The sequence below is a fragment of the Podarcis raffonei genome, chromosome 12, assembly GCF_027172205.1.
Source record: "Podarcis raffonei isolate rPodRaf1 chromosome 12, rPodRaf1.pri, whole genome shotgun sequence".
In the NCBI taxonomy this organism is placed as follows: domain Eukaryota; kingdom Metazoa; phylum Chordata; class Lepidosauria; order Squamata; family Lacertidae; genus Podarcis; species Podarcis raffonei.
Window position 1 is genome coordinate 34,013,699 of NC_070613.1, and position 18,382 is coordinate 34,032,080.

Below are 18,382 nucleotides of genomic sequence, written 5' to 3' on the forward strand. Positions count from 1 at the left end.
TGAGAGATTTCAAAGGACTGTTGATGCAGAGGAGTCAGCAAAGGATTCCTTATCTCTCTTCCACTACCCATTAGAACATTTTGTACTTTCCCTTGATCAAAATTGTTTCAGAATCATTTGTATTAAAAGCTGTGGACGTAAATTAGCTCAGCCAGACATCAACTACCAAGGGATGAAGGACATTTCGATTCTTTCCACCCCCGTAAATACCGCACTGCCTTCCTGTTATCCCAATTTGGGAAAATGTCGCGTTTGACTCAGGGATGGAGTTCCCTGTGGACATACTTGGATGAAGCAAAAGTAGCCCCACTAAAAAGGATGAGTGGTATTAAGATCCATATAAAACACCACTATTTCCACAACAACGGGAGCAATCTAGGCCACCAACTTCAGTTTGACCATATGCCAATGAGGATCTTACAATGTCCTCCTATTACAATTGCTCAGAAACCTGAAGAACTGGGTACACCTTGAGGCAATCTACCAAGGGATGCTGTCATGCTACCTGTAGATGAGTGCCACACCCCATAGTCACCTTTGACTGAACTGTCCAGGGGTCCTTTACCGTTACCTTTTACATAATGAGAGCACCTTACAGGCACCAAGTATGTAATTATTATTATTATTATTATTATTATTATTATTATTATTATTATTAATTTATTTATACCCTGCCCATCTGGCTGGGCTTCCCCAGCCACTCTGGGAGGCTTCCAACCAAATATTAAAATACAGTAATACATCAAACATTAAAAGCTTCCCTAAACAGGGCTGCCTTCAGATGTCTTCTAAAAGTTTTGTAGTTGTTGTTCTCTTTGACATCTGGTGGGAGGGCGTTCCACAGGGCGGGTGCCACTAACCGAGAAGGCCCTCTGCCTAGTTCCCTGTAATTTGGCTTCTCGCAGTGAGGGAACCGCCAGAAGGCCCTTGGCGCTGGACCTCAGTGTCCAGGTAGAATGAAGGGGGAGGAAACGCTCCTTCAGATATACTGGACCGAGGCCATTTAGGGCTTTAAAGGTCAGCACCAACACTTTGAATTGTGCTTGGAAACGTACTGGGAGCCAAGGTAGGTCTTTCAAGACCTGTGTTATGTGGTCTGTTACGTGTTATGTGGTGTTATATGGTAGGTGTTATGCAAACGACAATGGGATGGAAATAATGGCGTGGAAGTAGCAACAGTACCTTCCCATATTCACACAAAGTAACACCTGTGTGGTGCCACCCTTACTACAATCCCTCCTCCAAATTCACCTTTTTGGCGACACCTATGACCAGTGCTTTTTTTCTATAAAAAATGTTTAGGGGTACTCTCATTTTGACTTGGGAAAATCACCATTTTATAGTTCAAATCGGGGGGAAATAAATACAGTAAATGGACAAAAATACAAAGATTCACAAAATGTTTAGGGGTATTCGTACCCCTGCGTGTGTGTGTGTCCCCCGAAAAAAGCACTGCCTATGACACAACACATTTCAGTCTCAGGCCCTCCTGCCACTAAATCCCTAAGCCTGTAATGCATATAACTGAAAGAACCACATATTGCTTCCCTGCTTCCCCCTGTCTCCACTTCCCTCCTTTTCCTCTGTTTTGCTTCTGTGCTGAATGTTATAGACAGTAAGCTCTTCCAGGCAGGGACTAGTCCATTGTGCTCCATAAAGTGCTGTGCACAATGATGATGCTATATCTAAATCATGCTATGAAATAACTAGATAACTGGAGAAGTGTCATTCTCTGCTCTCTCCCTCTTATCCTTCCCCTAGGTTTGTTCCTAGCTCCACTAATCCTAGGCTTTCTATTCCTTTCTGCTCCCGCATACTTTTTCCTCCACTGTCCCTTGTTTTAAAAGTAGGTTATCTCTGCTGCTTTCAATCTGATTGTAAAGCTCAGAGACAATTTAACAAGGCAGCACTAATGCCCTCGAGCTTGCTGCCCTGCCAGAGGTCTCTTGGGAGCTGCACTGGCTGGTACAGCCATGTACCCTCTTGTAGACTGTGTGGGGCTGAGCAGGGGGGTTACTTAGGAAGGGACAGACACAGTTCACTCTCTCTTCCTTTTGCCTGGCTCAGAACAGTATTGGTAACTGCAGCAGCTCAAGCAGCTATTGCACTTCAATAGGAAATAAAATGGAGGAGACTGGTAAGAGGAACAGAATTAAAGGAACGGAGGGCAAATCTGAAAAGTATGGGTGGGGAAGAGATGTGGATGCAATTTAAATCTGATGGTAAACCTGTACAGTTGGTAGAGCGTGATACTCTTAATCGTAGGGTCATGGGTTCGAGACCCATGGGCTAGTAGTTGGAGTCCTTTCCAACCGTACAATTCTATGCTTCTGTAATAAGGTGTGTCAACATGAATCTGTCATAGGTATAACTATAGGTAAAGGTAAAGGGACCCCTGACCATTTGGTCCAGTCGTGACCAATTCTGGGGTTGCGGCGCTCATCTCGCTTTATTGGCCAAGGGAGCCGGCGTACAACATGACTAAGCCGCTTCTGGCGAACCAGAGCAGCACACGGAAACCCCGTTTACCTTCCCGCCAGAGTGGTAGCTATTTATCTACTTGCATTTTGATGTGCTTTCGAACTGCTAGGTTGGCAAGAGCAGGGACTGGGCAATGGGAGCTCACCCCGTCGTGGGGATTGAAACTGCCGACCTTCTGATCAGCAAGTCCTAGGCTCTGTGGTCTAACCCACAGCGCCACCCGCATCCCAGGTATAAATATATCCATAAACTAAAACACACGTAAATCTAACAGGATGATATATAAGGTTTGCTGGTTATGTAATCCAGCCTCGTATTAGGCAAGGGGGCTCATGACATCGCTGTGGCCTGTTCCTTCTCCTACCCACCATACTATTGCCAATAATAATATCATATGCAGCTGCTTCACATGTAAAACTCCAGAAGTGCAACTTACAAAGGCCTGTTCTGAATTTTGAGTTGAAAAGGTGCTAAAACCACAAGGAGGAAATGCAGTACTTTTACTGTATGTAGAGATATAGTTCAAAGATCCACCTGCTGCCATGGCCCAGTGATGATAAACATGTGTGGGCAGAATAGTGTGCAATATGTAGAACAGAACTATTTTCAATGATGAACTATTCCAGATAGTAACATGGTGATAAATACAATCATTGCATCTTGCAATCATAATGTAATCATGTTGATTACATTCTTACATAATATACCTGTGTAGAGTTTTTTAAAAAATAAAATACTGGGGTTGGTGGTCTTCAGTTATGAGAATATTTGCCGGGAGTGTGCATTACGTTTGGATGAATCTCAGCTGCTGAGGAGAAGTGGAATACTGCATCTCAGAGGGATTTTCGGCTTATTGGAGGTGAAGCAGGATCTGTACAATGAAGCGAGTCCAAGCAGGGACCCCTGAAGCACTTTGTGGCACCTTGGCAATCCAAAGCAAGCTTCTGCTGAAGGCAAATTAAATGTCTTTAAACTTACCTTAATGCCAGGGTGGGATGATGGAAGACTAGAGAGCAAACATCAGAGTTGGAAAAAGCGGGTGGAGAGCTCTATTGAGAGTGATGGGATTCAAGTTAGCTGCAAATATCTTCTCCCAGTGGTTTCAATGGGATTTAAGCATGACTAACTTTCTTTGGATGGGGGCCAGAGTGTATTTTTAAAGGCAGGCCAGATGGCAGCTCTTCCACTTGAAATTAGAGAGGGAGGGGGAGTTATCTGCGCATGTATGTGCAGGAAAAAAGAGCAGCTTTCTATCCTGAAACAAAAATTATGTGGTTTTTGTTTATTTTGTAGAGTTCTATCCCACCTTTCCAAAAGGCCCTCAGGCAGTTTACAATAAAAATAAGCAGCAGCAGCAGCAATGGTATAGTTTGAAGCAGGTAATAGAAGGCCCTTGCTGCTAAACCAAATAATAGAAATTATCTATGGTTATTGCAGGGGTCGGTAGCTCCTTTCGAGCTAGTTTTCCAAAGACAACATAGGTGTCCCCTGGTGAGCCACTCAGAGAGAAATGCATCTAGATTAAGATGTAATAAATAAGCCAGTAGTACATTATATTTATTAATTTAACTAACAACGGGGACTCAGTGTAGCTTCTGGGACCTACTTAAGCCCCACCCCTATACTTAGGCCCCACCCTCACCAGTCCTGACTGCACCCCCCTCATACACGTTGGTTTGGCTGGAATCTTTCCTTGAATTGTGATAATGTCTCTCGCCTGCCTGTATTGAGGGTGAAGAAATGGGGGGGGGGGGTGTTTGTTGAAACCGTTTGCTTTTGCATTGGTGGAATATATGGTACTATACAAAAGCAAGAGCGGCATCCATTGCTCTGCTTGGCGCCTCTGGCCCCAATCAAAACTGGCATGTCCGTCCCCCAAAAAAGTGACTCATGAGCAGCCCCATCCCTGGTTTATCTCGTCAAAATAACTCACATCTCCCTTCTCAATTCTGACTCACCCTTTTCATTTTCATGTTTTGGTTGCTGGTTACTTTAACTGAATTGTTCAAAAGATGTAATAAAAAAATATTCTTCAGTTAAACTATAAAAGGATTTTATAAAAATTGAATAGAAATAATGCATCCTTAACAGCCCCCCCACCCCATGATGGAGAAATTGTGGTGGAATTTGTACATTTTACAATTGGTCATGCAAGGAAACATTCAAATGCTGGTCAGTGGTTTGTTTTTTAATTTTTTATTGATTTATACAATTTAAAATTCTCATAATCTACATAATTTATAGAAAAGACAAAAACCCGCACACCCATTCTCCCCCCACCCCCCACAACTTACCCTTTATGTGTATGTGTTTTTGGTAAATATAGTTCTTCTGCTTACATTGTTATATCTTAACTTCATATTCTTTTATCTAAAAAAATTCCCATTCTTATCATTTTAAATCATCTCTTTAAAGTACTTCTTATACTTAATTATATTCAAAACATTGTTCCTTATCTTTTACATTCATTTTCATGGTTGTACGTGTTTACTCAAACCCTGCTAGCGAGTCTATTTCTTTACAGTATTTCTGCAGATGCAACGTATATAATTCCCAGTCTTTTTAAAAGTCTCTTAATCTTCCTGTAAGTTTCGCCATTTCTGCATATTCCATCATCTTGGTTTGCCAGTCCTCTTTGGTCGGTGTTTTGTCATCTTTCCATTTTTGAGCAAGCAGAGTCCTGGCCATAAATGCTGGTCAGAGGTTTTTAATGAAATAAACCAAACAACTGGCCAAAATATACAAGTGAGCCCTCAATTGCCATTGTTGTCTATTTCTGATAATTTTCAAAATATTTGTAGAATCATAGAATGGTAGAGTTAGAAGAGACCACAAGGGTCATCTAGTCCAACCCCCTTTGCAATGCAGGATTTATTTATTTTACCAATGTGGGGCTCAAACCCATAACCCTGAGATTAAGAATCTTATGTTCTACCGACTGACACTGGCGGACAAAAGTGGGGGCGGGGGAAGCGGACTGCACTGGGTGCCATTCGGGGAAAGGGTGCCATCGCGGTTGCCCCCCTGACCAGGGTGCACGCCATGCCCCAGGGGTGTGTGCCGGCCGCACCCCCGCCTGTTCTCCGTTCCAGGGGCTGCTACATGTTGCTCCGCCACTGCCGACTGAGATATCTTTTTAAAGAGTTAATACTTTTATTTATTGTGGCAGCTAGATTAATAATCGCCAGTTTCTAAAAGCAGTCACACTCCAACCTGCTGAGTCTGTGGTACAGTGGACGCTCGGGTTCCGAACATGATCCGTGTGGGATGCACATTCGCAACCTGCAGCGGCTCGTCTGCGTATGGGTGGGTTGCGATTTGGTGCTTCTGCGCATACGCGACCCCCAAAACCCGGAAGTAACCCGTTCCAGTACTTCCGGGTTTTGGCAGGTCCATAACCCAAAAAAACGCAACCTGAAGCATCTGTAACCCGAGGTATGACTGTATAAGGAAATGTGGCAAATCGCTCTGATGGAAAATCTTACCTTTTCTTCTTCTTAAAGAATGGCAAACTGGCACATGCAGCATCTTACTTGGATGTGTCGGGAGTCTTGGAAGCTTCACTACCCTACATTATCCGACAAATGGACACTGAGCTGGTTTGGAGGTCCTAGCAGGGGAGCGCAGCTATCGCATACCCTTGACCAAAGAACAGTACACTCCTTCAATCTGGGATCACTGTCCACCAAGGACGCAGCTTCAGGAGGGACGCCGGAGGAGCGGTGAGGGAGGAAGGGGACACCCGCCTAGCCAGCCAGATCAGCCTAATCAACCCTGGTGATCAATGGGGTGAGAGATGTCGCAGCCAGATCGCCCTCACATCTTACCTTTAAAGTAAAAGGCTCAAATAAATGGTCCAGAAACAGATGAATATTATGCCATATGGTATAAATTTATTGAGCATGTAACTAAATCTGAGGGCATTCTTCACACACAACTGGAAAATTATGGACTATATTTGACATAGATACAGAACCTGCTTGCCATTGATTTAAAAATACTTGTTTTTTGTTGTTATTGTTCTGTTTACTTTTATGTACCTTAAATGTGATGTAAAAACTTAATAATAAAAAGGTATTTAAATATTATTATTATTAGTAGTAGTACATTTATATACCACTTTTTATCTTCCAAGGATCTCAAGGTTGGTGTACACAGCTCTCCTCCCCATTTCATTCTCACAACCACCCTGTGAGGTAGGTTAGGCTAAGAAGGTCACCCAGTGAGATTCATGGCGGACTGGGGAATTCGAACCCTGCTCTCTCAGGTTCTAGTCCAACACTCTAACTATTACACCACACTGGTCCTAATGGCCTACAGCTGCTAAGTTTTTGTTTCAGCTTCATGATTCTTCCCTTTCAAAATGTTGTGCGATTCAGTAAATCAAAATGGCATGTAGGGCGAATAGTCTATAGCAGCCTTGGCCAACCTGGTGCTCTCCCAATGTTTTGGACTACAACACCCATCAGCCTCTGCCACCTGATGGGCTATGTAGTCCAAACATTGGGAGGGCACCAAGTTGGCTAAGGCTGGCCAAGCATCAGCCTTACATTTCAAGGTTATGCAAAATGTGGACAGTTTTGGGATTGGACGTGTTGCCGCCAGATTTCTGTCGTCATGAAACTAAACAGAATAGCATTGTCCTTGAATAAAATGTGATGCCCTTAGTAAAGGGTGATGTCAGTGAATGATTAGTCAGATAACATACCTGAAAAGAAACAGGCAGGGGGGAGTTTCCTAACCTTGCCTTGGCTTGAAATGAAGGTACTTTCCACTTACTCAGCTGCAACAAGTAACCTTTGAGTCCTTCTATGTATTCACTGCTCACCGAAAGAACAGAAAAACTGAAACTCAGAAGAGCAGCTGACTGGCAGCTCCGTGGGTTTTGTGCTTTCTTTCTTTTTTTCATTCTTAATCTGAGACAGTCCAAATCAAACACTTACTGAAATATTAAAGAATGATATGCAGGAGGTGGATTACTCACCGAGGAGAATGCATCACCCATTGCTGAGAAGGCATCCTTGGGTTTAAAAAAAAAATCACTAGAAGAACAGAACCATACTCTGGAAATTGAAAGGGAGAGCAAAGGGATAAGATTTATTATGCACTTGGAGTGGGTGGAAAAGAGTTCATGGCCATTTACCAACTTTTATGAAAAGGCTGCCTTCATGTGTAAGAGGGTAGGGAGGACCTGGCAACAGTGTACATAAGGATCTATCTTTCAGCTATTGTTCTTACATCATCTTGTGGCCATTTTATACAGGGAACCTCAAATCCTGGACTCTTCCCAGGCCACCATCACCACCCCATCCCCAGTCCGCAAGTGATTTTGCCTGGCTAGATGGTGTCCTTGAACTCTGATATGTGGGTGGGTGGAGCACAGAGAGGGGAATGTAAGTGTGTGCAGAACAATGGCATAGCATGGCTTGCCAGCGCCTGGGGCTACTTGGAGTGGAAAGTGACGGAGTGCGCATGTGCATTCAACTGCCTAATGGTGTCCACATCACCTAGAAGATCGTGGCCATAGAGATAAGAAGAGTTGTTCAGGCATCTGGAGAGGTAACTTCCTGGTTCACATGGAGAAGCCATGTTCAACGGAGTCTAGTAACAGAGGTACTCAGTTGTACTGAGGCAGCACTGGCTGTTGAAATTTTGTGCCCCCAAACAATTTTGCGCCCTGGGCAATCTCCCGTGCCCCCCATGCTACACCACTGGTACAGAAACTGGCCTGCTGACAAAACTAGCATTTGTATTCATTGCTCTGCCCACAATTTATTTTGGTGCCTTCCACCACTGGCACAGTGGTCCTGAAAGGTTTGCCCAGAAAGGAATGGGCTAAAAAAACTTCCCCATCCCTGATATGTGCTAAGCCCAAGTGCTAACCCTGCCAGACAGGCTTCGTGGAGTCTTATAAACCACCTGGAGTTTCGTTCAGCCTGTGGACCAAACGCTTCCACCAACAAGAACTGTACATGCACACAACCTCAGGAAATTCTTGCATACAGTTCTCTGAAAGCATGTGAGAAGGGGCCACTGCTTGGAGGAACAGCATCTGCTCTCTGTGCAAAAGATGCTATGCTCAATCTTTGGCACCTCCGGTTTTTAAAAAGACCCTGGCCTGAGAGCTGTTGCCAATCAATAATGGATTAGATTGATAAATAGTCTGAGGCAGCTTCATTTGTTAGACGATAGACAGCCTGTGAATGACGTAATATACTGGATAAGGGGGCATGACTTCTAAGCAAACTTGACCATCAACAGATGTGCCTTTGGAAATTACCTTGATCTAATCTTAATTTGTTTATCTACAAATTATAATACTTAACAACATGACTACAAGGACACTGGAAACAAGGACTGTAAATTGCTTCCAGATGACCTGCTTATTGAGCATTTGTTTGCACAAAGTTTGCAGGGAGGTTGTGCAACATCCACTGCTGTCAAACAACTGTCGTCCCATTGCTTTTCATTGCCTTTCCCTATCACTCTACTCACTGCACAAAATCCCATTGGTGTGTGCTGAGAGCAGGGGATTTTGCACAAGAATGCAAAATCCGCTTTAATTACACAACTGGAATTTACTAGTATACAACTGAATCTCATCCACAAAATAGCAACAGTCCAGAAGAGGCCTATGTTGCATACCACAATCCCTGACATTATATAAAGGCCCCATTGAGCTCAGTGGGATTTACTTCAGCACCCTGTGTTTAGAATAAAGAATACAATCCGATACCCACCTGGCAATGAGCTTGGCTGGTGTATCCAATCTCACCTGCTTGATGGGGCAGAAAGCCAGATCTGCTTCCTCTTCTTTGACATCTGGAGTCCCAAACAGAGGACCTCCTCCTCCATCCCTTGGTGCCTGTTTACCAGCCCACTACCTCCTCCTTCCTCTCTTCTTGCATTTGGTGCTGCCATACCAGGCCAGATCCTGACAGAACCAAGAGGTCCATGGCATCCCTGCATATATGACATCAGAGACGGGGCAGGCGGCTGTAGTTTAAGAAAAAGACCTGGCAGACCAAACAGGGAGATCTGGTGGGTCAAGTTCAGCATGAAGAGTGGAGGTTCCTTACCCCTACACCCAGGTCAATCCAGGGAATCTCCATTGAAATATCTTCTCAAGTAGCAGCAGTGGCGTGGCATGGAGGGGACAGAAGGGTGGTTGCCCCGGGCGCAAAATTATTAGGGGCACAAAATTTCAACACCCGGTACTGCCTCGATACAGCTGTGTGCTTCTGTTGCTGGGCTCTGTTGAAAATGACTTCACTGTGTGACCAGGAAGTGTCCTCTACAGACAACAGAATTACTTATCTTATCTCTACAGCTGCAATCTCGTAGGTGATCCAGACACTGCTAGGCAGTTGAACGTGTATGCGTTCTCTGTCCGTTTCTCTCACTCACACTCACCCCCATCCACACAGCCCCGGGTACTGGTAACCCACGCTATGCCACTGAGTAGCAGCCTTGAGAAAGACCTTGAGATCTTTGGGAAGCAACTCTGGGCAAGATTATTTGATTTTCTGGGAGGCAGCTTCAAAAGCCATCTAGGAGGAACTGACAGCAAGGAGTTGTGGGGTCCTCACTCCCTGAACATTCAACTGTTTTCCATTCCATTCTCCCAGCAACAGGGAGTGAAGTCTCAAGCAATTGCAATCGTAGCATGAACAATTGTGCTGCTTGATGAATAGTTCACATTGTTTTAAAATAAGCCGAGACCTGGGCTTATAAAAATGCTATTAAGACTTTGAGTGATGTAAGAATATGGGCTAGCCTTCCCCTGAAGCAACATGAAACAATTGCTCCAAACAGATTCCTAACCAGAGTGCCATGTTCATACCTCTCATTTCTGCCTGCGCTAAAATAACACACAGAGTTTGAGTGTCACCTTCATTTTGAACATCCCAGGCTTGCGGGGGGGGGGGTCTCGCTGTCAAGTAAATTATATTAGGATTGCAGCCTCAGCTTCAGGGCCGGAATCCAGAGCAGCATACAGGCAAAACTGAAACCGATCAGAGGGCAAAGCCAAGCAAATGAATACGGTGTGTTCAACTGAGGCCCCACCCCAAGGCTCAGCTTCAGAACCGGTTTGCGTCAAGACTCTTCCTTGGAATTGCAAATTATTAATATGAAGGATCAGCTCATATCATGGTGCAGAATGCAGTCATTCAGGATTCTCCCACCACTCCCTGCTGCTTCCACAGTTCTGGGAAAGGGCTTTTGTGGTGGCATTAAGGCGGCTCTGTGACTTGCTTGCTAAGAAGTTCCCGCCTGTTCCCACCAACTGTCAGCTTATCCTGTTTTCGGTGCATCTTCAGCAGCGACACGACAGGCAGGAATTCAACAGGTGCCGCTTCGTCAACACTGCACGTGCATCGAGGCAACACGTCCTCAAGTTTCAGAGCCGGGTAGAGCTGTGCTACGTGTTTTGCCATAGCACTCTCCACCGAATTTCTGCACCAGTCATTTCGAGCAGCAGCAGAAGAAAAAGAAGGCAGTAACTCCCTTTGTTTATATTCCCCAAATCCTGCACAGAACCGTAACAGAAATCAGTGCTGTCCCCTTAAATCCCACTCCCCCGCCGGTGCTTCCTGGCTCTCGTGGATCCTCGCACCGGACTTTGAGCGGCTTCGGGGTCCGGCTGACCTCGAAGGAAACGTGGGCTGCCTGTCAAGCCCCGGCGCGGGAGGGGAGGGGGCGGAGCTCGGCCTGAGGAGCCCCCCCCCCGTCCGCGTCCGCCCCCGCCCCCGCCCCCGAGCCCCCGCCCCCGGAGGCGCATTCCCGCCGGGAACAATGGAGCCGGCGATGCCGAGCGCGACAAAACAAAGTGCGGTGTGGGCGAAGGCTGCGCGCGCTCCGCCCCTCGCGTCCCGCCCACGCGACCCCCTTCGCCCGCCCTCGCTGGTCGGGAACCTGCCTGGGAGCATCTCGCGCCGCCGAGACTGACGCTTCGCCGCCAGGCAGAGCGGAACGCGGCTACCACAGGGGCTCGGCTGGCCTGTGCGCGGGAAGCCCCGGCGGCGGCACGCTTTGCTCGGACGCCTCGGCCGCTTCGCCGCCCTCCAAGCCGCCTCGCCTTCCCTTCTTCCCTCTCGGCTGGGAACTGTTGCTTCTTGTCCCGCGTTGCCAAGGAGCCGGGCGCCAGGAGCGAGACAAAAGCCTTTTGTGAAGGAGCCGCGGCGGCGGCTCCCTGGGAGAGCCGGGCCGGGGGGCCGAGGCGGATGGAGAGGCTCTTCAGCAAACCAGCGCGCCGCTTCTCCTGCCCTCGCCGGGCTGCACCGGGCTCGGCCGACCGGGGGGCGCCGCCGCGCTCGCCCTGACATGTGGCGGCGCTGCGCCTGCTGCTGCCGTCGTCGCTTCTCCTCGGCTCCTTACCTGCGCGGTGGTGGCGGTGGCGGCGGCTGCTTCTCCCGCCGCCCCCTTCGTCCAAACCCCGCGAGCGAGAGCTTGGTCGGGCCCCGGGCGCGGGGCGAAGGGCCGCCCGCTTGGCGCGATGTGGACTCCGCTCTTGGGTTGTTCCCTGACGGCTGGGCTCGCCGCCCTGCAGAAACGCCCGCGAGGTGCTGGCCCGCTCCTCGGCTTCGCCTGCCTGCTCGCTGCCCTTGTGCCGGGCTGGGGCCAGAGCCGTAAGTTTGGGTCTTGGTCTATTCCCTTCCGGAACAGGCACTCGCGCCATCTCCACGGTGCTGCACCTGACTCTCTGGCGGCTGCGATCCTGTTTCGCACTTACCTGGCACCGAAGCATCTTTAAGATCCAGGCACCTCAGCCCTGAGGAGTTCAGTGGCCAGGATGCAGCCTTGGCAGCGTCCATTTCACTCGATGGAACCTGCTCCTAGAAAGCTATTTGACAAAAGTAAAAACAAAAATGTGGGGAGAGGGAGACATAGGAAGTGACCTTTAGTGGCTGGCTTGGGGAGGTTCTCTGGTTTGGGTGTAAAAAAGATTTCCACCCAACTCTGGGTTTTGGAGTTTCCGCAGGAGGTAATTTGTGAGCAGTGAGGGGGAATAACCATTTCATTCCTAATAGCTCTTATGAAAACTTCCAAGCCATGTTTAATATTGCATCCAGATCATCTGCTTGCGGGTCAGGTGGCTGCAGCATCCTTCAGGTGTATCTGGCTCCACTGCCATAGGAAGCTGTCATATACTGAGTCAGACCATTGATCCATCACTGTCTATATTCTCTGCGCTGACTGGCAGTAGCTCTCCAGATTTTAGACAGGATTCTTTACCCAACTCTACTTGGAGAGGGCAGGGATAACACCTTTTGCATGCAAAGCATGCGCTGTAACACTGAGCTGTGGACCTTCCCTTAGCTGAATGCAGTTTAATGTTCTTCATGTGTAACTATCCAAATACAGGTGCCAAATTAACATGCAAAATCAAATATGAGTGGTTGCCCTTGTGAATGGTCATTATGCTTATTTCGCAACTCATTTTAATTGAGTTGTCCCAGACTATATTTTTTACACTCCTTTGTCACTTGGCTCCACTGTTTGCAACTTTTTCCTCTTTCTCCACCCATGTATATATAAACCTAACTGAAGATAATCCTTCACACATCTAATGAAGTAAACTCAAAAGTCCACAAAAGCTTACACTGTGATAAAATTGGTTAGTTTTTAAGGTGTCGCATGACTCTTTGTTGCTTTAACAGATTCTTCTGACACTCCAGAGAGAATAATTGGGCAAAAGGGTCAATGCAGACACCTCTTTGCTCCTGTAATAAATAGCACATGCTGAGAAGTAACCTTTCAGTGGAGAGTGTACAGTTATTCCCTCATTCTGCAGAGTGAAGCCTAACAAGGCAGCTGTAAACAGGACAAGATTTTTCCATTATATGCATTTAGCCCATTGCTGAGCCAAAATCTCTGAGAGATAAGGCGTGTGTATTCATTTTTTTCTGCCCTTCCCTGAAATAATAAAAAAAAATGATAATAACAATGGAGGAAGAGTTGCAATAAAAGGCTGGGTGGAGTTCTGTAGAAACAATTGTTGCTGTTTAAGCTACAGAAATAGAAAATATGTAGGTAGTATTTGTATTGGATTGGGGGTTTTTTTGTTAGGAAGAATGCATAAGCTTTTATGTTACACAGCATTTTGTTGTCAGGCAGGTCAGAGAGGCAAGTTAAATCTCAGCAATTCACAGACTAGGGTTGGTAATGCACACAAATATTTTAGACAGTGTGGCCTTAGTTTTAGACAAGTCCCTTAGTTCCTTTCCCTGCCTTAAGCACATCTTTAAAAACAATTTCTCTGACCTCCAGCCTACACATAAGCACAAGTAACCCCATGTGATCTCTCTCTTGTGGCTTTCAAGAGCAAGGCTGGGAAACTCTGTAAATTGTGCTGGACACCTGCATGACCCAAGTTACATTTGTTAGTAGCTCTGCTTGCTAGCGCCAAGATAATCCTGCATCGCTCTCTGAAATGTCGCTCGTTGTTTCCTAATGCATTAATATGATACAGTACGGGGTCTCTGGACATAAGGGGACTCAAGTTGAGCAGCCGTGACAATCACTAGGTTGTATTGGACAAGTCATTGTCTTTTAGCTAGGTCTATTTCTTCGAGCGAGAAAATAAGAGAAGAATTGAAATGCGTTCCGCACATTAGAAAGCCTGTGGAAATAAAGAACTACAGGTAACCCAAACACCCATTCTAGAGATCTCATACGCCCCCCCCCCCCCAAGTCTGGGATATGCATAGGCTTTATTTATCATGTTGGTGGAGAATCCTGATTTGCGCTGGTAAAGGAATGCATGTGTGGATCTGGCAAAGAGACACCCTTGAAACAGAGAAGTTATTGCAGTCAGGGGAGTTCCTGCAAATGTGATGAGTTCACATTGTCTTACTGCTTAGTAAAATGTAATTATCCTGCTTAAATCTTTGCTTCTGGTTTGCATGAGTAATCAAGAAGGGATCCATTTAGAGACTTATGTTTAAGATGCAGATACATTTAGTTCAGTGTTAGAAACTTAGATGTGAAAGCTAGGAGCTAAATGACACCTTAAACATAGGTTGTGGGTGCAACAACTGAATGTCAAGGCATGCTTTTTTATAACAAGAATACAAAGCTGAAAATGAATGAATTACAGCTTAAATATTATGTTCATTTCCCCCATGGTCTAGTCCTTCCCCTGCCCACCCCCCTAATATTCTTAAGAGGGTCTCTTCTCCAGTCTTCAGAGAGTAGCTGGAAGTGGGGAGGAAGAAAAAGGTCCTCCTTTCCTTCCGCTCTGTAGCTGTAATCTGAAATTTTAGGCACAGTACTGTGCCCAGAGCTCAGAAACTTCTTGCACTAAAGAAATTCCGTTTCAAAATGTGTCTAGAACAATGGGGGTTTTAAACACTGATTTAATTCTTGGCCTATGTGCTCTAACTTGCACTTCCCAAGTCTTGGGCAGGGCTGGTGGAGAGAAAGAGAGAGAGAACTCTGTTGGGTCAGTTTAAGCTTGAGATTACATATTATGGGTAAGAGACTTTAGATGTAAATTCCCTGGATTAGTGCAAAGATACCATCAAATATTTGGGTCTTCTGATCTGTCTGATGCTCTCTGATCCTAATGACACTTGAAGCATGATGCCCCAGACAAGCTTAACTTCTGGGATCTGTATCCTCCAATCCCAATAATACAACTCCTTGGGTATAATAGTTTAGAAATCTTACATAAGACCCTATGCAGGAGCTATTTTTTCAGTTAAGTATTATCCCAAATGTCATGATGGAGAACAAGATGTGGATTATCATTAGCTTCCAGATGAGATTAGTTAATATACAGATGACAATACACAAGGTCTTCAATAAAGACTTTATTTCACAAAATTAAACCTTCACCGTTTTTATTACTAGAGGTGATAACTGATGGTTGTTGTTGTTTAGTCGTTTAGTCATGTCCGACTCTTCGTGACCCCATGGACCAGAGCACGCCAGGCACTCCTGTCTTCATAACTGATGGTAGTCAGTTCCTAATACAGTTCAGGCAAGCTCCCTTGCCTCCTAAGTCATAGCTAGAAGAATACCTATATTCCAGAGCTGTGTAACGGAAGTCAGGTGTTTTAATAGTAAAATGGAGATTGAATGCTGATGTAATACATTTTAAAGTTACTACTATGGTGGTACCTTGGGTTACATATGCTTCAGGATACAGACTCTGCTAACCCAGAAATAGTACCTCGGGTTAAGAACTTTGCTTCAGGATGAGAACAGAAATCGTGCTCCGGCGGCATGGAGGCAGCAGGAGGCCCCATTAGCTGAAGTGGTGCTTCAGGTTAAGAACAGTTTCAGGTTAAGAACGGACCTCCAGAACGAATTAAGTACTTAACCCGAGGTACCACTGTACTGTATTGTCACATCATGTGTGCTGTTTTAAATAAACACTGAAAAGCTAAGTCAACTAATAGCATAAATTAAGCACACTTAAGGACTTCATGGTCTCCATGACAACTATGGAGCTGTCTCCAATGGTCATCAGTCCAACACAGGGATCAGACCATACCCTTGAACCAGGCTTTTCCTTGAGGGATGTAGCAAAGGTGATTGTGGTGTGCGTGTGCACGAACAATTCACTCACTTATCCTAGTCTGAACATTAGCTGGTGGAAGTTTGGTTTGGTGGCACCAATTATCCTCTGTAAGGGTTGAGCACCGGTTATGCCCACGTGCATAAACTGATGGATTCCTGAATGCTCTGGGGGATTTTCCAGCAGAAAAAGCTGATGATCCTGTCAAAGTCCTGGTCGTGCTATGGAATGGTGAGATATGATAGGTGCTTGACGTGATTGCTCTTGCAGAGCTCAGATGGCTCATAGGTATTCTGGAGAGCGTTGGGCAGGCTGTACAAAGACTGCAAGTGGCACAAATCTTACTCCGAAGTTGTCCAAACACAAGTTAGTACACATCATGCCTACCATGTGGCAGTATGGGTGGTGGAGAGAGCTCATTTAGCAGCCTGCACTGAATCCTTTAGTGGTCAAGTGGAGTTGTTTTGGGTGGTCCAGAGGTTGCTGAATCTCATTGTAGGGGGAAAATCTCTGGAATCTTTAAGAACTAGATGACTCTTCCAACTCTACAGTGCTATGATTCTATGACCCACGGGTTGATTTTTTTTTTGAGGAGTGTCACATGTTGTGGGATCAGTTTCGGTTGATTCAGCCTGATGATGTGGACAAGGTCTTATGGCCTTAAGTCCAACTGTGGGTCCTCTTCATTCATCTCTCTTGTCTTATTATACCTGGAAGAGGAGGAGTAGACTGGTTGTGGTGGGGGGGTGTCTCTGACATCTTGAAAGAGGCAGTAGTATAGCTACCCCAAAAGAAACTGGTCCTAGACCTAATGGTTTGGACAGCTGACCAGTTGCAAATGCCCCCTTCTTAGGGAAAGTTGTGTAGAGAGGGTTGTGGCTGAGTAGCTGTAAAGTGTCTTGCATTTCACAGATTATCTCAACCCATTCCAATCTTGGTTCAGGACTTCCTATAGGACCAAGCCATTCTTGGTCACCCTGGTGAATTACCTTTACCGAGAGTGAGGCAAAGAGAGTCAAACCTTGCCCTTTCTTCTTGATCTTTCTGTAGCTTTTGATACAATTAAAAATGGTGTCCTATGGATGGGTCACCTGAGTTGAGAATTGGAGGCCTTGTATTGTGATGGTTCCAACCGTTACTTTACATAACGAAGTCCAGAGAGCAGCATTGGAAGAATGCTTTTTGGCTCCCTGGCATTTATGCTGTGGGGTACATACCACAGGACACTATTTTATCCCCAGCAGTATTCAATATCCTTTTGAAGCCATTGGAAGTGGTCATTAGGAGTTTGGAGGCAACGTGCCATTAGTATGGTGATTACACTCAGCTCTGTTTCTACATAACATCTAAATCAGGAGAAGATGTAGAGGCCCTAGACTGGTTCTTGGGGTCACTAGTGAACTGGATGAGGGAAAACATACTGAGTTTGAATCCTGGAGAGACAGAGGCAGTGTACTTCCTGTAACTGAGAAACTGACCAATGGCCTGCCCTGGGCAGGTTTGTACTCCCTCTGAAGGAGCAGATTTAGAGTCTGGGAAAGCTTCTGAATCTTGCTTTGCCCCTAGATGTCCATTGACTTCAGTGACTTAGAGCACCTTTTATCAGCTTCGGCTGGTGTGACAGTTAAGGTTGTTCCAAGATTGGGGTAGCTTGACTGCAGTAGGTCAGGCACAGGTAACTTCATGGCTGGATTACTGCAATGCCACTGTATGTCGGGCTCACCTTGTGCTTGGGATGGAAACTACAGTTAGTGCAGAGTGTTGCAGCACAATTGCAGGCAGGAAGAAGACCCTCTCAGCATATTCCAACAATGCTCAGAGACTTGCACTGGCTGTTCATTTGCTGGCAGGCCAAAATCAATGCAATACTATTAGTATGTAACGCACTGTACAGCTTAGGACCCGTTTACTTCTAAGACTGCCCTACCACATATTTGGCCATTTGACTGCTTCAATATATGGAACAGGCATTTTTACAAGTGTTGCATAATGTTTGTTCCACAGTTGTAAGGAATCATGGCATGCATGGCATGCATGGCAGCATCTACCTGTAGCTTGATCACCTGAACGAGCGACATTTTAAAATTAAAGAAAGTTTTGTATTTCAAGAAGTCCGGCAGGGAGTCTACCTTTGTTTCCTCTCTGCTGCAGCATATGTTGTTATACCCTCAGCTCTCGAAATAACTGGCCTGTATATTGTTCTCCAGTATATAGATAAAGGAAACACAATGATCTGCCTCCAGAGCCTACTTCTTTTCACAGTATGATGATAGTAGGCCATTTGTCACAGTAAATAGAAAATGATGGTCCTTCAAGCTCATTAATTGTTACTTCTGTGCCAGTGTCCATAATGTTAATGAAAAGCTGTGAAAGAAA

General features: G+C 45.7%; 1 protein-coding gene across 2 annotated transcripts in view; it reads left to right on the forward strand.

Moving 5' to 3' along the window:
- The first annotated feature begins 11,826 nt into the window (after positions 1-11,826).
- Positions 11,827-18,382, forward strand: part of ITGB8 (integrin subunit beta 8) — a 44,258-nt gene continuing 37,702 nt past the window's right edge. The window contains exon 1 of one of the 2 annotated variants that reach the window (XM_053410171.1): positions 11,827-12,110. In XM_053410171.1, coding sequence (XP_053266146.1) covers positions 11,978-12,110 — 133 coding nt within the window. In that variant the 5' untranslated portion in view covers positions 11,827-11,977. Of the gene's footprint in view, positions 12,339-18,382 lie in introns of both variants that reach the window. The other variant, XM_053410172.1, reaches the window with a different exon arrangement.